The following is a 23,963-nucleotide window of genomic DNA, read 5'->3' as shown; positions in this document are numbered from 1 at the left end:
CTGGCTGTAAATATCAACTGCTGCTACTACTAAAGGTAAAGGTAAAGGGACCCCTGACCATTAGGTCCAGTCATGACCAACTCTGGGGTTTAGCCGCTCATCTCGCATTATTGGCCGAGGGAGCCGGCGTACATGCTTCCAGGTCATGTGGCCAGCATGACAAAGCCGCTTCTGGCAAACCAGAGCAGCACATGGAAACGCCGTTTACCTTCCCGCTGTAGCGGTTCCTATTTATCTACTTGCATTTTGACGTGCTTTCGAACTGCTAGGTTGGCAGGAGCTGGGACCGAGCAACGGGAGCTCACCCCGTCACAGGGATTCGAACCGCCGACCTTCTGATCAGCAGGCCCTAGGCTCTGTGATTTAACCACAGCGCCACCTACTACTGCTACTACTACTCAAAAGCAAAATGGGCCTGGAGAAAGGAGAGGGTACTACTCGAAATGGAGAGGCAAGGAAATGTGTAGTGTTGGTCAAAAACAGTTTTTCAGCCCTGAAAAGAGGTTTCATGCCAGCTTGTGCCTCTTGGCTATGTAGAAGTGGCATGTTAGCAACTTCTGGGTTAGTTAGCTGGTGTGGCAGCAGCATTAGGATGTACCCAGAATAACAAGTTGTGAGGCCAAGTAGGTTGCAACAGGTAGGGAGAAAGAGGACAGGTGGGCAGGATTGGAGAGCTCCAAAACCTAATGCTGCTCTCATTTTGGGAATGTCCCAGCAGTAATAGGGACATTGCTAGCTTGGAGTTGAATACCACTTTGAGCCTCTCCAGCCCTGTTTTACTGCTCCTGCACCTGGGGAACCTCTGCCTATTGAGAAGCCAGAGGGCTGAGCCAACGAGCCCCACCCTGGAAAAGAATTGTCAGAACTCTGGCACAGCTGTAGCTGTTTCCAGGGAAAAGCCTGTTGTGTGAACAGTTGTTTGTGGACGACAGCTGTGTTTGTTGTGAGAGCACAAATGCGACTCATGAATGCATAAAGTGTGATTCATGGTGTGCCTGGGTGGTGGTTTTATATTTTTATTGTATTGTACTTTTGAGTATGCATTTACTGTAGCTGGCTGCAAAGAAGCTGAGGATGATGACATACTGTACTTCCTGCATGCATGGCATTCTCAACAGTGAACTTTTTTTGAGACCCTTTTTATTGCGTATAATAATATCAATACATTACACTTTCAGGGGCTCAGTTTTTTTTCCTTCCATGGAAATTGTGCAAAGCTGGCAGCTCTTAATGAAGAACAGTTAGTGTCAATGGAGTTCTCCGTACCAATTGGGTCTAATGAATTCTCCCATGTCCCTTGTCCCTTTACGGTTCCTATTGCATAGCTCCAACCCAGGCTGCCACTGAGAAGCATGGTTTCTGGTCTCTGTGTTTCCTTTGCATAAAACACCTAGATATGGCACACCTCTCCATCTGAGAAAATTGCAGTGAGTTGGAAAACTAATTAGGCTATCTAATTGATTTCGCATGAGCTCCTCCAGGGAATGTGCTGCATCGCTGACACTACGCAGAACATACAAAATCCCAGGGAATAAATCTCAGGGGTTTTGGCTAGAAATTGACAACCAAACAATGCACTGAAACATAGGGTGAGAAGTGGTGTGTGTGAGATATTAGTAGGAGAAAAGGTTTAATGGTTGTTCCATTGTTCATCACATGCTTCAACAAGTAGAGATGAAATTTAAACCTAGGGCTTATGCAAATTTATCTTTCCTCCTCTCTTTCCAGTCATGGTGCACACTTTAAAGCACCACCGCCCACCCTTCTTGCTCCAGAGTTTCCCCCATGAAAACCCACTCTTTAAAGCTCAATCAGAGCAAACATCAATCCGTGGAAAACCCAATTTGATGTTTCTTCCAATTGAGTGCTAAATAGTATGTTTTCATGAGGAAAGCCCTGAGGCAAACACACACACACACACACACACACACACACACACACACACACACACACACGTGCCTGTAAATAGTAGAGCAAAAGGTAAGTGTGGATGAGTCCGTAGGGAACAGGATACAAAAGTTGTTGAGCTTTTTTTGCCCAAAGTTGTTGAGGTTTTTGTACTATGGTTTGCCATACGTCCACTGTTTCCGACTGCCGGACGTATGGCAACCCTACCCTTGGGAAGCCCACAAGCATAACATGAGCACCACAGCACTCTTTCCACTCATTATCTCCACATACTGCCCCTGGTACTGCAGGTGGCATAGCCTTTTCCTCCCTGAGGATGCTTTCAGACATCATATGGCAAATGGTCACTTTAGCTCCTGTATAATTCCAGTAGTGTTACCTACTTGTTCTAGTTACTCAGATTTTTTTTTCTTATTCTGATGGTAGTACTGGGGTAGTTAGCTAGGGACAGAGCATCTAATTGAGCGTAGTACTTAATAATGATACCTCACCTTTATATAGCACCTTAGAATGCCCAAAGCATTTCATATATTTTGATTTAGCAATCCTTACTACAGGCATGGAAAACCTGTCACCCTCCATCATAAATGACCATTGATCATGCTGTTGGGACCGATGGAAGGACACCAGGTTGAGGAAGCCTGGCCTAATCACATACAGTATATGGTATACCTTCTATTTTGGTTCTGGATTAAGATTCCAAGATGCTAGGGAATCCTCTTCCTTGTACTGTGCTTTGCTTGAAAAGAACATATGTATATTAACTGTAGAAACCTGGCTGAGATACAAACCAAGAGGTTATTACAAATGTAATATGTGTGCTGGTTTAATGGCCTGACCCCAAAATTAAAATGGCTTTGACTTGAGCAGGAAAGAAAAATGTATGCTTTCTTAAAGGTAACCAGCAAAAATATTAGGGGTAGATGATAAATATTACTTTGAACTGTGATGATACAATGTTAGGTTCTCCCCTTTACAGATTTTCAGTAGTTTTCATGCTTTGAATTTTTAAATGTTTGCTTTTGGTAAAAACCACAGTGCATCAGCCATTAGCCATCATACTTGAATAGGCAGACCATCAGAGGAAGGCATGCCAACATCCAGAGAACTCTGGGTTATGAAATACTTCTTCATTAGGAGCATAAGAGACATTGTTCAAAGTAGATATCCCATGAAGGAACCAGGTTCAATCACTCATGACTCTACAGATTTAGACATTTTGACATCCATTGTGTCTAATTACGTTACTGTTATGACCAATGCCATAAGAACACAGAGACAACATTTTATGATTCTCTAAAAACAAATAACGCATGAAGAACAGAACATATACAGACATGTGAATGCTTTTTAATGCATCAAAACTGCTATCGCTCTTCAGCCAGAATTGTTGTATTTATGGCTTCTCTTAATGTTCATGCTGAGTGGAACGCTGTTCTTGAGTGGCTTCATTATCCCATTAGTTCCAGATGTTGTCTGTATTTGTACTGATACACTGAAATAATTGCCATGGCAACAGATGAAAAACGTCCACCTTTTGATGGGATGACACATGCAAAGTTCTGAGAGGAGCAAGGGGTCCGCGTTGTTGTTTTTCAATTCTCCAAAATGTCATTTGGAAGCCCAATGCAATGGAACTGTCTCTAGTTGGCTCCACCGTTAGGCAAACTTAGATATTTTGGTGGGGTGTGACTAAGAGGCTTTACTGACATATCTGACTTCATGATTTCCTGACATTCTGTTCCACATATAGCTGAGAAGGCCAACAAGTCTCTAGAGCAGGCATTCCCAAACTGCGGCCCTCCAGATGTTTTGGCCTACAACTCCCATGATCCCTAGCTAAGAGGACCAGTGGTCAGGGATGATGGGAATTGTAGTCCAAAACATCTGGAGGGCCGAAGTCTGGGGATGCCTGCTCTAGAGGTTGAAACAGTTATTTAAAACTGGGAGTTTTATGCATGGGTGCCATTTTGGATCTTGGGGGTAGGGTGGGAGGAATCAGTTACTGAAAGGGTTGTTTTTGCATGTATTCAAGCTTTTGAATTGCAAAAAAAAAAATGAGTGGAGTTTTTGGAACATTTGTCATGGTTCCATACATGCTTTAAGAATACACCATTCCACCTCCTGCTGTTTTTCTATCTCCCACTCCAAACATTTTGTGGCTAGTGAGCGTGCCGAGGTGATGCTTTGCCGAAGACCCCAGGAGGGCTGCAGCACAATGGGGATGTGTCTACAGCTGTAAGAGCCTATCCCTGACCCTTCCATGGTGTGTACCCCAGATACCAGGAGCATAGCTGCCAAGTTTTCCCTTTTCTCGCGAGGAAGCCTATTCAGCATAAGGGAAAATCCCTTAAAAAAAGGGATAACTTGGCAGCTATGACCAGGAGTAGCCCTGCCTCTCTAGAGGGGGATGCTTCTCTGGCTCTGCCCACTCCTCAGATGGTGGAGACAGCCTCCTACACCACCTCAATCCAAGAGGTTCCAAGTAATGATGATGATGTTGCCAACTAGGTTTTGTGGGAGATGGGTGGATTGATTAGAGAGCAGAAACACTTGCACTAAGCTAAGCTCTCTGTTCCTTTGTATGGGATAGCAAGGGTGTTTATCATTGTCCAATCAATGGCTACGTTTTGGGAGCTATATCACCTGTCTTTGTGTAGCTGTAAAAAAAAAAAAGGTAAAGGACCCCTGACAGTTAAGTCCAGTCGCAGATGAATCTGGGGTTGCAGCACTCATCTCGCTTTACAGGCTGAGGGTGCCGGCGTTTGTCTATAGACAGTTTTCCCGGATCATGTGGCCAGCATGACTAAGCTGCTTCTGGCAAAACCAGAGCAGCACACGGAAACGCCATTTACCTTCCCACTGGTGCGGTACCTATTTATCTACTTGCACTTTTTGGTGTGCTTTTGAACTGCTAGGTTGGCAGGAGCTGGGACCGAGCAACAGGAGCTCACCCCGTTGTGGGGATTCGAACCGCCATCCTTCTGATCGGCAAGCCCAAGAGGCTCAGTGGTTTAGACCACAGTGCCACCCACGTCCTAGGATTAATTATGTGTATTGCCTGTTGTACATTAAGCCATTAATTTGCATATATATCGCAGCAATCTAAACACTGAATCCTTTTGAGTTTTTCTTCTTCAGCAAGTGGGAGCCAGGACACTGTAACCACTCTATGCATTGCTAATTTTAACACATTTTAAGGTTTTTACATTCTAGGGAAGGCACCCCCAAACTTCGGCCCTCCAGATGTTTTGGACTACAATTCCCATCTTCCCTGACCACTGGTCCTGTTAGCTAGGGATCATGGGAGTTGTAGGCCAAAACATCTGGAGGGCCGCAGTTTGAGGATGCCTGTTCTAGGGCTAATCTAAGAATGCAGTCTTTCCTTACTACATGAGTGTGATACATTGTGAAAATAAAAAGCTTGTTGAAAAAGCTGGAGAAATGACACAAAAAGTAAATACTGTATAGCTGTTTTGGACCAGAAGAAATCACTTTTGTGATAATTATTTTGTTTTTGCCTAATGAAGGTATTGTTTGAATATGGATTTTAGAGCAAGGAGGTTCTCAGGTCCACCCTTACTTGACTTTCTTGTCCTGTAACTAGCAGCTTCCTATTTTTTGGCAAAGTTGTTAGCCCTCTTCCCACAAGCATGACATATGGGGCAAAGCTGATTCTCATAGATGAGTTTGTTTGCCCCCTGGGAACCTTGGCTGGGTATAGCAATAGCAGGCTGCATTCTGATCTCATTGACACTGGGATAAATCCTGCGAGTGGTTCTGCCAATTGAGTTGACTTCAGATTTTGGCTCCAGCACAAAACTGGCTGTAGAGTGGGCTATGTTGGAACGTGCTACTCTTTCACAATATGCTCTGGGATAAGTGTGTATGTGACGGATACTGACGGTTTAATCTGTGTTTACATTTTTTATGTTTTGTGAATAGCTTTTAAAAGGTGAGCGAAAACCAACAGGGACGTGAAACTCTTGCCAACATGGCCTCTTAAAAGTGAAAAAGTATACAGCCTATTACTGAAAGCAATAATATTGCTTAGCACTAACACTTTGCAGTGTTTAAAAGTTGGGCTGACCTGAAATTTTGAACTTCAGGCTCAAAATTTGAAGAGCAAGGGGTGAAAAGGAGGGGCTGAAGCTACATTTAACAAGAAATTACATTTCACAAGTAAATACTGTAACAAAAAACACCTGCCCCCCCCCCCAGTCAGACAGCAAGGTCTCCAAAATGATTGCAAGCTTTCACACTCCACAAAAAACCCCACCAAAATCCCAATACCCCTGAATATCTTGCCGAATTTACTGTGCATGTGTGTGTTTATGAGGGTTTTTTTAATCCCTCCTCAAATTGTCTCAATAATCCATAAAACTATTCTGTGAGGTAGGCTAAGACTGAGAGATAGCTGCGTGCCAGAAGTATCTATTTCTGGTGAGCACTGAACACAGTTCAGCCATTTAGAGCCAACCTAGACATGTGGGGAAGCCACATCTCTAAACTATGCCCACGTCTGCCCTGTTTCCATAGAACCTGGGGGTGGGTTCCCTACCTTTTTAATATGAAAAACAGCATGCAGGGGAGGAAAATGAAACCCAAGTCCTCCGCCATCCCTTCTTGTGATCTGTTTACAGTCTTCTTTCTGCCTACACCCTGTCTACTGTTGATTATTATCCGTGGTCCTTGCCCATGCTTCCTAGGGGTGGTGGCACTTGTAACTCAGCAATATCTGGAGGGCTAAAGGTTCCTCGTTTTTCTCTTGAAGCAGCAGAGCTCAGCAAGGCAAGGGATGTGCAGGCATGCTTCCTTCCTCTGCACACACTGGAAAGACCTGTCAGGAGTAAGCATGGACCAATGGTACCAGACGGTATGGGAAACAGCCCTACTAGAAAAATTAACCAATAAGTTGAAATTGACACGGGGACAAATAGAAGAAGACGGCTTCACCCCAATATGGTTCCCCTTCATCACATACACAGCCCAACAAGACAACGACAGAAATCCACCAACAGCATACAAATCAATATGGCTAACCTGACGCAGAACATCCACCCACCCCACTCACATAAAACAGACCACCACAGCCAACCACAAAAGAAAACTGTATCCTAGGCCAACCCCAACAACTCTCACCATCAAAGGAAAACAAATGCACAACAAAGAACCTGCACAACCGACGCTGACAACCCCCCCCCGCACATTAAGTAAAACAGAAACATTGTCACCCCCACCCTTCCCTTATCTACCGCTCTCCCCCTTTTCCTCCCCAATGTCTCAACAATTGAAACTGATCTGTAAAAATGTTATGAGAGACATTGCACACGTCTTTGTAAACTGAGAAAACCTTTAATATATATATATATATATATATATATATATATATATATATATATATATACACACACACACACACACACACACACACATATATATATATTTAAAAAGTAGACCTTCTTACAAGTGTGTACTGTTGCCCTGTTGCAAGGGTGGGGAATCTCTGGCTCATGCAGCAATTTTAGCCTGCCAAAGTATCCAATTTGGCTTGCAAGGCCATTTTCCTCAAACCCATGCCCACCTGTCCATCATCATTGGTGATGTCAGCTGATGGGTGGGAAAACAAGGTTTAATTTTGCATTGGCTTTGTGCCGTCTTCCCACCAGGGAACAGGATCAGGCAGCCAAGGCAGCAGAATATGTAAAGCAGATGAAGGGGGATTAAAGTGCTTCTCCAAAGCAGTGTTTGAAGCATCACATGCGCTTCTGTGAGTGATGTGAGGCAGCACCCACGCTCCTGTTTCAGCTGAAATGGGAGCAGAGGGCCTGCCTTAAAATGCTTCTCAAAAGTGCTGTTTGAAGCAGCCACACCCCTCTTTCATTTAAAGGAGAAAGGGGGGTGGGTGTAGCCTATGCTTCAAAAGCACTTTTGCAAAAGTTTTTAAGATGGCCCCAGTGCTCCTAATTCAGGCTAAAATGGGAGCTGTCCAAAAACTTTTGTGAATCTCATTGTGTTCCTCTTGTAAACTTCTGAGATTGGGAATGAAAGGGAGAGGAGGGAAAACTTGTCAAATTTGGCTCATGAGGTTGATCCTGATAAGGACCTGGCCTGTGGAATTGCTGCCCATCCCTGCCCTATTGTATCTTGTTTGGCCTTTAAGACGCTGTGCTACACTACTCAAATAGTAAACTAGTTGTTAGCTTCAGATAGAAATATAGGGAGAGAATCCATGATTTCAGATGAGACCTGAGGAACCATGTGGAATTTCAGTATACTTCAACAGTTTTGTAAAATGACCAGCCGCCCTTCTCAACAGGTGGCACTCATTGTGAGATGAATCTAGAGGTTTCATGTGTTTTTTAAAGTGTTTTTTACTGGATGGTGCCAGAGATTTATGGGGTCAGTCTATCTATCTTTCAGAGAGATATTGTAGGGGAAAGGCCTCTGTTCAGGGGCATCTTATATTCAGAACAAATGGCAAATGTGTGTTTTTGACTTCCAGGCGTTTCTTCCACCTGCCTGCATAGTACATTTGATTCATTCATTTCTGAGCATTTACATCCTCTTCTGTCTGAATATAAGAAGGGTGGCTTTGATTGAACTCTGGATTAGAAAGTGTAACAAAGAAATCCATCTTCAGAATCCCTTGTTATAGGTACTGGTTTTATTTTGTAAAACTACTCACAGAAGCAGAAAGCAGCAATTGTGTTGTGTTTCATGACTTAATGTGAATCTTGCATTAGCAGAATTCTTAGGCTGCGTACTTATTCCCATTTACTTGGCTGCAGTGTCCTCCCACCTCTGGTGTTTGACGGACTGTGCAGATGATGTTAGCCATGATCCACATCTGTCCTGTAGTTTCATGAGAAATACTGCAGCTTTCATCTGATCTGAAAACGTAAGCCACATTCACTTTGCAGTTAAGCTGAGTTGCGTATATTTGAGACAGCCATTGAGCTTGCACAGATGACAGCTTGCTTAATGGGATTTGTGGTGCCTGTGTGTTGTAGACAGGTAATGTGCATTGGGAGAAGGAATCCCTGGCCCCCAACTCTGGTGTGCACAGCAAATGCAACTTGAAACACAGTAGGGAGAAATTACCTTGCAATGTTTTAAGCCACTAATCTGTACAGAAATGTGTCAGTTTGGGAAGCAATGCTACATCAACGGAAACTTAATCATTTTGCTGGCTTTTTATTATTTTTCTTCATTCTGGAAAATAAAAAAAGACTGCTGTATATTTTTGGACCGATAATTGTAATTGCGAAGAACAAAACTAAATACTCACCCCACCCCCTTGTTATGGGCTTAGTTTTGTGTTTTGGATTTGAGTGTGCATAATAAATTACTCCAGAAACAATTCTTGAACATTACTTTGTTGTTGTTTGATTACTTTCCAGCCTCAGGAATTGAAAAGTGGGTCAACTGCAAGAACAAAATAGGTTTTGAAAAGATTCAAGCTTTTTGTTCTCGAATGTGGGTTTTCAGATACTTTTCAAAAGCTTAAGGGGGATCAGTGCCCAATTCAGAGGGGCTCCTTGGCTTCTTGCAAAGTTGCTTGGCAGAAGGTGATTCAGAAGGAGCATCTTCTGTGATTGTTTGCTGAACTGGGAAAAAGAGCCATATCTCACCTGTGTTAAAGGCAAAGGAATGTCCATCAAGTTTAGGTTACTGGTACTGGGTCATGACTGGACCTCATGGTCAGGGGTCCCTTTACCTTTACTGGTGACCTTGGCTTGGCCAATTTTCATGTAAAGGTAAAGGGACCCCTAACAGCCACAGATGACTCTGGGGTTGCGGCGCTCATCTCGCTTTACTGCCCAAGGGAGCCAGCATACAGCTTCTGGGTCATGTGGCCAGCATGACTAAGCCACTTCTGGCAAACCAGAGCAGCGCATGGAAACGCCGTTTACCTTCCCGCTGGAGCGCTACCTATTTATCTACTTGCACTTCGTGCTTTTGAACTGCTAGATTGGCAGGAGCTGGGACCGAGCAACAGGAGCTCACCCCGTTGCGGGGATTCAAACTGCCAACCTTCTGATCAGCAAGCCCTAGGCTCTGTGGTTTAACCCACAGCGCCACCCGCATCATATACATTAAATATGGCTGATAAGAAGAGCCCTTAGCACAAGCCTATACAACATGTGATTTGCCAGCTCAAATGCAGACCACAGGCTGTGTATGGCAGCTCAGCAGGTTCTCAATAACCCCTATTGTTTTGCTGTCTGTTGGGGAGTGCAAAACCTGGGAAAGGGGAGAGATTAAACTTGCCTGTTGGGTTGTGTTCAGCTAAGTGGGTCACAGGTTGCACAGGCCCAAATGAGGATAATGATTTCCAAATGGTGAGTCAGGCATTTGGACTCCTGTGAATAAGTTTCCAGGCTCCAAATATTAGATGGTGATGCACCAAGAAATGCAAGCCCAGTGAAATCCCTGGTTAGGAGGTGCTCCAGTGGAAAGGCAGCTATGTTGATTAATCCTCTTGGGCAAAACATTTAGGAACCCATCAAAGTTGGCTTAGGAGTCTCATTAAAAAAAAACCCTTGTACTTCAACTAGTGTACAATAATTGTAGATAATTTTAACTACGATACAGGTATATCTGCCGAGGAAGGTTTTAAAATAAGCAAAGCAGCAAATAGCAATTTGGGATTATGCCGAGCCTGTCTTTTGCTTTATTAAAAAGTGTTAATTTAATTTAATTTCTCACTGGACATGATGCAGCTAAAGTGAGTTGCTTCTGCACCATAATTTTATGCATACTTGGACCAGAATAGTCTGCTATCAGCAGTGCTTGGAAAGTAACTTTTAAAAGGAACTAGATGTAGTTGAAGTTCATCCTGTCCAAAAAGGAACTAGCTACAGTTCAAAATAGTATTTTGCAAGAGGCTATCTTTCTCTGTCTATTAAATATAATTAATATGATCCTGACCTGGAGGACTGTAAGGATCCCAGGTGAAGAGTTGGATATTAGGAGCCTTGTGTGTATGCCTTTTTAATGTACTGAAAAATATTCTTAATAACAGGCTTTTTTATAGTGCCTGATACTTTTTTAAATGCATTTATGTGGACTGTCGCATTACTGAACATAATGAATTCCATGTAGGAAGCATGTGATGCTGGGAAGGTCACGGGAGTCAGATTTATGTTGCCATGATCATTTAGCATTCATGAAGGCAGATTCAAGTAGGCACATATATATTCTAGTTTCAGTTGTCAGACCTTTTAGGACATTCATAGTTAAGGAAAAGGAGATTATTGCGGGGGGGGGGAGAGATTAAAACTGAGTTGTATTTTAGTCTTTGAAAATGGCAAATACTTAAAATCTCAAGCCCAGATCATGTGTCTGGGGCTTTCATTGATTTTGGCAACCTGACTTGAAGCTTGTGTCTTTTCCAAGCAATCTACGAAATCAAGTACATTACAGTGGTGCCTCGCTAGACGAATTTAATTCGTTCTGTGAGTCAATTCGTTTTGCGAGAAATTCGTCTAGCAAATCCCATAGGAATGCATTGAATATTTTTATTTGCCCATAGGAGCGCATTAATTGAATTTCAATGCATTCCTATGGAAAACCGCGATTCACTAGATGAATTTTTCACAAAATGAATTTGTCTTGCGAGGCAACCTCTGCTTGAAAAATCTCTTCGTTCAGCGAAAAATTCGTCTTACAGGGCATTTGTCTAGCGAGGCACCACTGTATATATTTTTTACATATTACATCTAAAACTTGTTGCTGATTTTAGGTGAGCTGTAATATCCATCATTCTCAACAATTTTAGCAACATTTCTGACATGATTGGGACATAATAGTTTTATTTTCCACCAGTGCCTTTTTTTGGGTAGGTGGGTGGGAGTGAATTAGTCTATTCTGAAAGCTTCAAGTTTGGATGGTTAAATGGTATTTTGTTATGTGGGTGTTTCGGCTGTCATTTGGAAATTCAGGTATGTTGAACATCTATGAAAAAATGCAACACACTTATAAGACCAAGGTTCCTTGTGCTCCAGCCCGCTCTGCTGTTCTTCTCACCCAGGGTGGCCCTGCCCTCTGCCTGCCCTTCAGAGCCAGTGCATTGTCCAAGGCTGGGCCTCAGTGGCGGCAGCCTCCCCTCCTCCTCCTCCTCCTCCTCCTCCTCCTCCTCCTCCTCCTCCTCCTCCTCCTCCTCCTCCTCACCTGCTCTCCAGTAGCCCCTATGAACTGCCCAAGGGAGGAGGCCAGTAACAGTGGCTATGGAGAGGCAATGGGGTGCCTCCTCGCAGCTGCCACTGCCATCACTGCTCAGGACAAGCGCCTCCTCCTCCTTCTCCTCCTCGAGCTCAGTGGTGGCACTGGCAGGAGAAATAGGGACATTCTGGGATCAAATCAGAAGCCAGGGTGGTTTTCATAATTCAGGGACTGTCCCTGAAAATAGTCAGGCTACCATAAAGGCCCTGCATTGGACTGGAATTACTAATTTTAAAATATAGTGACCCTGTAATCTGTTGGATTTAAACCATGAAACCTGGAGGAGCAAATTATTTTTTACAGCTGACTTGATATTTTGTTTTTCAATGTCCCTTAATCTGATTTGAATATTATGATAAATATATTGCTCACTTGAATGATACAAGCGTTCCAAGTCAATACTAATAGATCTGATTTTGCTATGTAAGCATTGGAACCGTCTGGTTTTATAAGAGTCCTTAAGTATGTCAGATATCAGACTTGAAGGTTGGCAAAGAAAATGGCAACACAACCAGTGTTTTATAGTGCTAGCCCACACCCAATATTCCTTCGTGTGTATATCTAGTTCTGCACACATCCTTTCATACTTGATGGGGAGTCCCAGGATACATCTCAAGAAACTTGAGTGTATCTTATCTAAATTACTATTATATGCTTGTATCCAATCAAGTTCCGTTATTAGATTCAGAGAAGAATTTTGTTCTACACAAATACAACCATTTCCCACAGCTTGGGGTAGGGGTTGTATTGGTAGATCTACTGGGTTCATTTTTGGAGCACAGGAAGGTAAACCTCCTTCCCTTTCTTGAGCTTCTTCATCTGATTCCTTGGCCCTGAGGAACTTCTATAGATGTCAAATGGTTGCGGGCATTGGATCTATTATCAGTCTCTACCTCTGATTCTCCCAATCAAGAATATCGATGACTGTTTGTTGCTCTTCCTGAGGGAGCTAAGAAAATCACCTTCCAAGGGGTTTGTGAAATGCTCAAATGCCTGGGATTGTTTGTTCAGAGAAATCGGCTGATTCTTTTGACTCTCCTGTTTATATTGTTGTTGAGGATGGTTCTGGCCATGTAGCTTACAAATATAAATAATACCTCAATCCCTACCCTCAGGATACCCAAGGAAAAAGGAAGGAAGGGAAGGAAGGGGAAGGGGGGAAAGGAAGCTAAGACACTAGTTCTTCAAATTACAGTTCTTAAAACGAATGGAAGCAGGTAGTTTGCTGACATGTGAAGGAGGACCCTGCTTCTCACCTCTCCCTCTTCCCTGCAGCCTGGTGGAAAGGCAGTTGCACATGACCGCTGGGGAGAGTGAAAAGCAGCTGGTCTCTTAGCACAGGCAATGGAATTGTGCTTTTTCCCTTCTCTCTTCTGCAGCCTGTTGGAGAATCTGCCCTTGCTGCCGAAAAGGTTGGCTGAAAAAATAAACACACAAATGCCAGAATCTAATATTTCCAGGGTCATGATTCCTGTGGATGGCTTCGCTAGCTCAGTCTGTTCCATAGATTACTTTGGAGCAATTGTTGTTCATTAGCACTGTGTGCCTAGTTTAGATAAAAACCTGCCAATAGTCTGAGGTTCAACAATCTCTACAGTTGTTTTAGGCTACTTCCACTTTTCCACTGGTCTCAGTAGTTAATGTCAAAAGGAATATTTTCAGTTGTGGCTTTAATAGCTTGAGACTTAGAGACACATATATTTTTTCTCAGTTTTAGTATTTATAGAAGTAAATAAGGCCACATGTTTTTGTACAGGTTTCAGGCAGTTGTGGGCAACAACTCTCTAAAATTAGTTCAGGTGAAAATAGATCCGGAAAGAGGCCAATATATGAGAACTCTTTGAAGGCACATCTTTATTAGAAGGCATTGATAACCTTTAAAGAGCTGCATGCCAATTGTAGGTGGAGCCAGAGGCAGAAAAGTAGCTGGGGACAGATGTAAAAGCTTGTGGAGCAATGGATGACCTTTTCACTATAGGCTGCATTCCAGGTGTGCAAAAGCCAGTTTTCTACACCCACCAACCTTCTCTTCTATATTCCTTCTACAGACAAGCGAGAAGCATTATTATAGTTCAAGGAACATTTTGCAGGCAAAATGCTCAACAAGGTCATGGAGCAGGGCCTGGTGAGTGGCGTGGCCTGTGGAGAGGGGGCTACAGTCTAGGGGACATTCTCAGGAGCCAGATAGAGAGGCCTAGAGGAGTGGTTCCAATTAGCTAAGTGCTGCAGAGTGTGGAGCTCCTGTTTTTCAAACGCCAAGCCCTAGACCCCCTACTTTTGTAAATGTTGATATTTCTGTAGTAGTTTTTGTTATGGAATAGTGCCGCCATACCCTCCAACATGTCCCATCACAAAGCTGGGCCGCGGGTCTTCTAGGCTGCACTCCTGAGCTAGTCACATAACCCGCATGTGAACGCAATACCCATAAACACAAGGTTTTAGGTGACACAATCTCGTGCGAGATGCATGTCCGACCACAGTCTGTCATTTTTTAAATGCTGTGTTCTAGCGTGAGGGCACGGTCCCCTCTCAAAACGCGATGTCCCGGGCAGTTGACGGATATGTGACATGGAGCCCCTGGGATCTACAAACCACCACTTGGGAACCACTGGCCTAAAGGTTCTTCCTCCCCTCTGAAAACAAGAGACCAGTGTGATATTTCTAGTTACCATGGGGAATTTTTATATAAATGTACCCTAGCAGAGGAATGAGCTTGGGTCTCAACTACATTGTGTGTGTGTGTGTGTGTGTGTGTGTGTGTGTGTGTGTGTGTGTGTGTGTAGTTTTAATTCTATCAATGTTTAATTGTTTTTTTATGATTTTTTTTTTAAAAAATGTTTTTAGCTGTTCTTATTTTTATTTGTAAGCCACCTTGAGTCCCCATCAGGGAAAAAGGCAGAGTATAAATAAATGCATAATAATAATAATAATAATAATAATAAGGTAGAATGGGAATTTATTGCCCTATAGCACATCATATTCACAAGGGAGATGTTTCAAAGTTTTAATAGGTAGGTACATAAGCATTGGGATATAGAGACTAGTGTAAAAGAAAATATACTTAGGCAGTGTTTTTTTTTTTCCTGCGGGGATGCAGGAGTACGCATACCCCTAAACATTTTGTGAATCGAAGTTTGGCCTCATTGAGGGACAGTATTTCAATATGAGTAGTAAAATGAGAGTACCCCTAAACATTTTTAGGGGGGGGGGAAGCACTGTACATAGGCAAACTGATATATCACAACTCAACCAAAGATTCAGTGTGTTTACAGTTTGAAAATGGAACTCAATTAAAATGTTCAATCTAGCATTCTGCGAAGTATTTTGCATAGTGATTCCCCTTTCTTTTGAACCAGTTGGAAGGCTGTGCAAAGACGTCACTAGCCCACTTAAAAAACCCCAACAATAAACACTAGCCAATATGTCCACACTTATTTTTTGTTGTGTGGCCTGACAGGTGACAGGGTGAGAGGATGGGACAAATTTTGTAAAGATTTTGTGCTTTCACATTTGGAGGTAATTTCAACTTGCCACTGGGGGCAAGTAACTATAAACAAGTCTAAGGAAAACTGAAGGTTGGATAAAGGGAAGGAGAAAACACAGCAAGTTTAGAGCATAACCTTTATTTGAACCGACTAGTGCTTAAATTCCTGGAGAGAGACTTTGTGTGACCTAATCTCAAATACTAACTGAAATTTATGACACTCAAATGCTTGCATCTGGCAATTCAGTTGATTCAAATTTATTTTATGCAACTAAATTTATAGGCCACTTAATAATAAAATTAAGAAGTGTACATTAAACACTACTGTACACACACACGTTTTGCTTGTTTTTTTTTAAAGAAAAAAGAACAGGAAAAAGTCATTGGCAAAAAAAAGTCTCTCAAAGGCCTCCAGAGCCGAGTAAGCAAGGGCAAAGAGCTTCAAAGCTCTTTCCATGGTGGGAAAACCTGGCACAGAATTATCCTTTAAGTTCTCTGCCTTGCTTATTGGGCTGGCGGAAGTTCTCGCACAGGTTATGGAGGCCTTTGCGAGATCTCAGACAGCCCTGCGAGATCTTCTGCAATCTCTGGAAGGTAAGATTGCCCACATGGGGGCGGCTTTACACACTGCCCCCTGGAATCTACCCCCCCCCCGGTGCAATATGCAGTCCTACTGTATAGTTCATTGGGACCAACTGAGCCTCTGCTAAGGGCCTCCTCCATTGTACACTTTAAAGTAGAATGGTTTCTCAAAGTGTTTGATATTGAGGTCAGTAGGACTGTACGGGTAGGCTCACCATATTTCAAGAAGTAAAATTCCACACACACACACACACAGAGTTGTTGAGCTTTTTGCTGAAATTGTTGAGCAAGGAGGCTGAATCAAAGAAAAAGAAGGCAGCAAAGTCATGCGAAAATAGGTTATCGAGGTTAACTGAGGCCAGAGGAGAGAACAAAGCTTATCTTTCTCTTGCTCCTTTTTTTATTTACTTGGGGAGCCCTGCATGCAGAACCGTGTGTGTGTGTGTGTGTGTGTGTGTGTGTGTGTGTGTGTGCGTGCCAGGGCTCCCTTTCCCTCCCCTGCCCCTCGTGCCTCTACGTGGGCAACTTGGGGAAGGCAAAGGCGGCATGAGCAGAAAATGGCAGTTGAAGAAGGGGGAAGTGTGGGCACACACAGACTGGGGGCCCTGTGTGCCGCCTGCCGTCCACCCTCAGCAACACTTTCTCTCTCCTCCTGGGCCTGCCGCTCTTTTGCCATTGGTGCCCTTTGGGGCAGCCCTGGAGACGGACAGAGAGAGATGCTAGTAGTTTGGGGCTTCCCGTTGCCTAACTGAGAGATCCCTGCTCCATCCTGCTTGCACACAAGCTCTGATAGGCAGCGTGAAGCCTCCCTTCACAGCTGAGAGATCCCCACCCCGCTCCCGCTTGCACGCAAGTAGGAGTTGGGAGGCTGCTCCAATAGGCAGCATGAAGCCTCCCTTCACAACTTAGTTGCTGGGGTCAGGGAAGGTGGAGGCAGCCCGGAAGCTGCATCTTAGAGCCCCTGCCCCACCATCATATGGGGACTTCTGAGCAGCTCCTGAAACCAGCCAGAGCCAACTGCTCCAGGCTGCTGAAACTGCTGCTGCTGCATTTCCTAGGAACATTAGATGAAACCCGGGGACATTCCAGGGATGGAATTTGTCTGGGGACTTATTCACAAATCCGGGGACTGTCCCTGGGAAATGGGGACGTCTGGTAACCCTGTTTTACACCCTTATTTATTTTATTCTTAGTAATGGTGATCAATGATAAACAAATCTTGATTATATATTGATATTTCTTTACTTTATCTCATATACATTCCCAATGTATGGCACTTTATAAGCTCATCTGGAGGCCAGTGGGCTCAGAAGTTTGAGAACCCCTGATGTAAAGTGAGAATGTAAGAGTTGTAAGAGAATGTAAGAGTTGGCAACTACATAGGTGCAATTGTGAAGGACTTGGGCTTGGAGGGGGGATGCTTGTGTTTGCCCTCTGTACCAGCGTGTAAAAAACATTTTAAGGGAAAATATCTGTTCTTTGCGAGGGCAATGAATAAAGGAAGGCCCAGAAAAGAAGGATGGATAGAAGGTGACAAATGTTCGTTTGAGAAAAAAGAGAGCTTGTGTGTGAGAGTGTGTATGTGCGTGCAGGGGAGCTGGCCGTGCCACTGTTTTGTTGTTGCCGTGGGAGAATGGAACAAAATACAAGTGAATCTTTTTATTAACGGCCTAGTTTAATTTTGTCTCTCGGATAAATAGTTTGTCGTACCATAAACAAATCAAATCAGATGTGTTCCACATGCCCTTTCCTTTAGCGGCAGGCAAAGGTTGCCCACAGTTAAATGGGTATGCTTTGTGCCTGCATGTCACTGAAATTTGCCCCTAATTAACTTGGTTGTTAGCTACAGCCCTTTAGGATCTGTTAAATTCAGTGGTAGGAAAAATAATAAGCGTATTCTTTTATTAATATAAGTATTGTGCTCGAGGCAAGATTAATCAGGGAAGGGTTTAGGCAAACTTGCTGCTAAGGAGAGAGTGCTACTGTTTTTCCCGTTGGGCCAGGATCCTTTACGGTTCCCTACAGATCAGAAAGTTTGTTTCCCTATTGTATGAAATGTGAGGAGTCCTCATATATGCAGTTTGGGGGGTGCACACAGCACAAAGCACAGAACAAGACTGTGAAGCTACACAGGGCTGTGATAAATAAGGCTGCCGGAACCTCATTTAAGCCTCTGTCTCAGGCCTGTTTCCCCCCTTTTGGAATAAGAGGCAATGACACTCGGAAGTCCATTTATTAGGAAGTGCTCCTTCCCTTCCTTCAATTTTAGGGACATAATTTATTGACTTCCCTTTCTCTCATTTTTGCTATACACTTGCTTCTGTACTGCAGTGTGGAAATTCGTTTGTTTGTATACCGTCCCATACCTGCAGGTCACCAGGCGGTTCACAGGGTAAAATCACGCTATAAAAACACAGAATTAGCAGGACCAGAGTTGAAAGGATGCCTGCTTCTACGTGCCTGGGGGCGGGGAGTGTGCAGAGTTATCTGCCAAGTTCTTATATTGTTGCTTTGAGTTCGCATCAATGAAATTCACCCCCTGATTTAATACTGATGATGTTTCATTGTTCTGATCCAGATTATAGGACAGGCCCGTGCTTCACTTTGGTAACCAATCAGATGTGCCAGGGGCAACTCAGCGGGATAGTCTGCACAAAGACCCTCTGCTGTGCGACTGTCGGGAGAGCGTGGGGCCACCCCTGTGAAATGTGTCCAGCTCAGCCTCATCCTTGTCGCCGGGGCTTCATTCCGAACATACGGACAGGAGCCTGTCAAGGTACGATACAGTAGCAGCTGCTGAAATTTTTATTAATAGAATGATTGCAACCGAGCTTCACCTGCTGTCTGAAATTGTAGAGAAAGCCGTGGAAAGGAGTGACACATCTGTTCGTTAAAGCATCTACGGAGTGCCGGATGCTCTTGTAAATTGCAATGGCATTTGTAAAACTTGCAAGCACTTTCTTTGGTGCCAAAAGTTTCTTTCATTAGGAAAGTAGCTCCATTCTGCAATGCTACAGGAAGACAGAACGGATTTTGGCAATAGCACAGCCACAATAAAATTGTTTATTTTAACATTTTGCAACCGGAACTTGTCGATACCTCTCTTTAGAGAAATTCCTCTAATGTGGGACAACTCTTAGGTTGCGCTGCTTATAACAGCTTGCCATGTATTTTAAGTAATATAGTAAATAAACCTAAGTTGGTTGTGTCCATTAACTTCAGCAGGTCTACTCATGAGTAATGCTTAGTTGAATACCACTCCAACAAGATATTTATTTCTTTATTCTTTAGCATGCCTCACAGCCAAAAGCCTTTACACTGCTTTTGGCTTTTATTATTATACATATACAGCTGTATAAATTCTTTTATTGTCTGGATGTCTGGCAGGAAGCAGGATAAAGTTAAAAGGGGCAGTTGCTATACACTAAATTGGTGTGGGTTTTATATTCCCAGGACTACATCTTTGGGAGGATTTGTTTTAGGCCGTTCTCTAAAATATTGTCTAATGAGGTACAGTAGTTAGTGGGTCTAGAAGGGATAAAGATTAACCAAAGTAGTATCAGATTTATAATCTAAAGATTCCCATGATGAACTGAAGGCAGTCTATTGTTATAGAAAATTTGGATATGATTTAGCAAAAACCATGCCCTTTCTCTTATCTTTAAACAGCTGGGGCTGCTCTATAAACTACAGAAACAACTTCCATAAAATGTGTGTGGTTATGTTCTAACCTTTCATTGTCCTAAACTAGCATATTCTCCTGTCTAATGGCCCCTGTCTAATAGCAGTAAGCAGTCATGGCTTCCCACAAAGAATCATGGGAATCCCATCACAGAGCTACAGTAATCAGAGTTCCCTGGAAAAAAAGGATTGACTGTTAAATCACTCTAAGAATTGTAGGTCTGTGAGGAGCTCCTTGGGATTCTTGGTGGAAGTCTTGACTGTTTAAAGTGGTATGGTACTCTTTCAAGGGAATAGGTTCCCTAGTAACACAGCTCAGCACCCTTTGCGAACTACAGTACACAGTATTCTTTGAGTATACTTAAATTGGCATGATAATGCTATAAATGTTTAGTGCAGATAGGGCCAAAAGTCTAGCATATTGAGAACATTGCCCAGTCAGTAATTGCCGTGTCCTGGAATAGCCAACGACTCCTTTTACTTATGGAGCCAATCTTCATGTGAAAAAAAATAAATGGAATATACACAAACAGCAATTTTAATCGGAGTTATATAAGCATATTGTAATTTATGTATGCATAGTCAACATGGAAGTGACAATCAGGAGTAGAGTGGGCCTTGGTTTTGTGGAGAAACGGGCCATGCACCATTAACAATTGGATGACATGATCCATACAGGTCCTTTTTGTACTTGAGGACAAAATGTTAAATATGAACTGGCTCTATAATTAAGGATGACATTGGGTTTTACTTTTCTTGATGTGCTTGATGGAATACTGACTATAGGATGCTAAGCAAGGGGCCTAGCCTCACATATTTTGTACCCCATGCAGTTTGATGGTATAAACTTGAATACAACAATGGCTGAAATTTCTTTGTATTACTTTTTAAAATAGAAAGTACTTAGGGAGAATGTACTAAATTAATGTACTAAAGTAAAAAACAAACAAACAAAAAACTTAATAATTTCCAAATGAATTGGACTTTCTTCCAGGCAAGAAACCTTACAAGATGATGTGGGAACAGTGAATTTTTTTAAAATAATTTTTGTGTGGTCAAATTGTTAACAGTTCTTTTTGTGTGTGTGGTTTTTCTCCCCCACCCCTTTTGCATGATAGATGTGGATGAGTGCCAAGCTATCCCTGGAATCTGTCAAGGGGGAAATTGCATTAATACTGTTGGATCTTTTGAGTGCAAGTGCCCAGCTGGACACAAGTTTAATGAAGTGACACAGAAATGTGATGGTAAGTCCTTTCAAAACCTTCGTTTGAAAATAAGGGGAAATGTTTTCACATTTGAAGCAAACAGTATTTCAAATATTTCTTCGCACAAATACATTATGGAAATATTAATTACCCAAAGGGCATTTCAGTATTATCTCTCTCTGTGCATAAATTATGTTGCATTTCGAGCCTTTCATGACACTTTCATTTCCCCCCAGTATTTTTATGTGAGTGGCTGGGGAAACCCAGCCAAATTGGTGGGGTATAAACACAACAACAACAACAACAACAACAACAACAACAACAACAACAACAAACACCACCACCACAACAACATCTAGACTAGTATAACTGTAGCAGTAGGTCAGAATTAAATGAAAGGGGAACATATTTTGACAATATTTTGATTTATAACTATGTGAAAGGTTGGAACTGGAGAAAGCTATGCTGAAGCATTTTATATCCTCATAGCTCTCCCCCATATTGCACTTTCTCCTTGGCCATTTTTTTTAAAAAAGCAATTTATTAAATTTTCAAATATACACATTAAACAATAACAAAACAATCAACAACAAAACAACCACACACAATAAACACAAAATTGACTTCCCTCCCCCCCCCAATTCGGTTTTCTTATTCACTCCTATCTTGCAGTTCCTTCACTCTCTCTACTTAAAGTCATTTCGTAGGATTTATTTCAGTCCTGCAAGTGTCTTTAAACTTCTACAATTCCTCTCCATATAGTCTACAAATTTACTCCAATCTTTTTGGTACCTTGCCTCTCCCTGGTTTCGGATCCTGCTAGTTAGCCTTGCTAATTCTGCATAGTCCATCATTTTCGTCTGCCACTCTTCAATCGTCGGTAACTCCTGAGTTTTCCATTTTTGGGCTAACAAAGTTCTGGCTGCGGTTGTCGCATACATAAATAATACTTGGTCTTCTTTTACGATCTCCTATCCTATAAGTCCCAATAAAAAAGCCTCCTTTTTTGGGAAAGGTGTATTTAAAAATCTTTTCCAGTTCGTTATATATCATTTCCCAAAATCTTTTAACTTTTTCGCATGTCCACCACATATGATAAAATTCACCATCCTTCTCTTTACATTTTCTCCTTGGCCATTATTGATGCATAAAGGAAGGGCTATGCAAATGAAATTTGGATATGGTTCTCTCTCTTCTCTTGCCCACTCCGCATCACATAAATTTAGGTAAAAAGGTAAAGGTAAAGGACCCCTGGACGGTTGAGTCCAGTCAAAGGCGCCTATGGGGTTGTGGCACTCATCTCGCTTTCAGGCCTAGGGAGCTGGCGTTTGTCCACAGACAGCTTTCCAGGTCATGTGGCCAGCATGGCTAAACCGGTTCTGGCACAACAGAACACTGTGACAAGTGCCAGAGCGCACAGAAATGTTGTTTACCTTCCCGCCACAGCAGTACCTATTTATCTACTTGCACTGGCATGCTTTCGAACTGCTAGGTTGGCAGAAGCTGGGACAGAGCAACGGAAGCTCACCCGGTCGCGGGGATTCAAACTGCTGACCTTCTGATCGGCAAGCCCAAGAGGCTCAGTGGTTTAGACCACAGTGCTACCCACATCCACATAAATGTGCATGCATATTCTCAGACAGTATCTCTCTTATTTCAATCAATCCCATTCTTTCCTCTCTGAAAACCCACAGATCTTTCTGTACTCCATCCCAATAAAGTAACATTTCACATGGGCTGTGCTTCGTATCTTATGTAACATCATAGCTCATTCAGCAGTGTACATGTGTTTCAATGGATTTATTTAGAAGAAGGAAGGAATGTGTTCCTTTTGGTAAATTATTCATGAAGGTCAATGGGAACTATACATAAGTAAAGCATAAACCCTTTCAAGGTTGTAATATTACACAGATCATCCTGAATGTAAGACCCCTTTAAGACTCTGTAAATTGGGTGCCATATAACTGAGGAAATATAAATCTAGGTAAAATAATAATATTTATGCAACAACTCCTTTGTCATTTTAATTTTACCTTATGTAAACCAAATTGCAAAGAATTTGCTCCAGACAAATACAGTTTTCATTCTGTCTGCCAGTGCTGTTGGCAAAAGGGCAGCCAAATGTAGAAGTTGCAAGTTCTCAAACACAGGAATCACTGGTAGTGTTTCTAGAGTTAAATTCAGTCACATCTTGGTTCAAAAACCAGTTATACCGGATTATGTGGAATTGAGATACTGCAATTTAGCCCCATTGGTTTACATCTGTTTAAATCTAGATTCTCTTGTTTAATGGGTTGTGGATAGGACTATAGGATTTGGAGAGTAAGGGTGGATCTAGACACAGGTTAAAAACGCTATAAATAAGTCAGAAATTAAATCGTTACAACAACAACAAAAAAGCCTATGTAAAAATCCATATAAACGCCTTTTTGCTCTCTGGCACCATCTGGTGTTGGGATGTTTATAACACATTCAAAATGTATTGTGACGAATGTAGCCTAAGTGGGATGCTAAACTTGGATCTTCCTTAAAGCATTCATGCTTGCAAAACTGTAATCCTGCATGCCACAGAGTGTGTATACAGTGCTGCAGCTATATTTAAGGTCTCATTGGCTGGGTAATATAGCGGAGAACCCACCACTTTTGATAGGTACATGGTGTAGCAGAACGTCAGCTGGAATGAATGGATGTTCTGTCTGAAAACCCTTATTAAGATGTTGGTATGTTGGGACAACAATGAAGAGTCATTCATTCAATAAGGCGCTTTATTCCTGTCTTGGTCAGTACTCCATTCATAAGTTTAGCAGATAGAAGTGTAGTTTGAGAAGATGTCGAACTTTTCTTTAGCACCCTTTTAAAAGCTTGTTGATCTTATA

The 23,963-nt window shown here is 42.5% G+C and overlaps 1 protein-coding gene across 1 annotated transcript in view; it reads left to right on the top strand.

Moving 5' to 3' along the window:
* FBN1 (fibrillin 1) overlaps positions 1-23,963 on the top strand; it is a 213,098-nt gene that overhangs the window by 61,319 nt on the left and 127,816 nt on the right. Inside the window, exons 7-8 of the mRNA XM_035132327.3 lie at positions 18,780-18,977; positions 21,001-21,126. Coding sequence (XP_034988218.3) covers positions 18,780-18,977; positions 21,001-21,126 — 324 coding nt within the window. The remainder of the gene's footprint in view (positions 1-18,779; positions 18,978-21,000; positions 21,127-23,963) is intronic.

The sequence above is a fragment of the Zootoca vivipara genome, chromosome 13 (assembly GCF_965207765.1).
Source record: "Zootoca vivipara chromosome 13, rZooViv2.hap1.1, whole genome shotgun sequence".
NCBI classification, from domain to species: domain Eukaryota; kingdom Metazoa; phylum Chordata; class Lepidosauria; order Squamata; family Lacertidae; genus Zootoca; species Zootoca vivipara.
The sequence above is the reverse complement of the archived record's forward strand: the minus strand, read 5'-3'. Positions and strand labels throughout refer to the sequence as shown.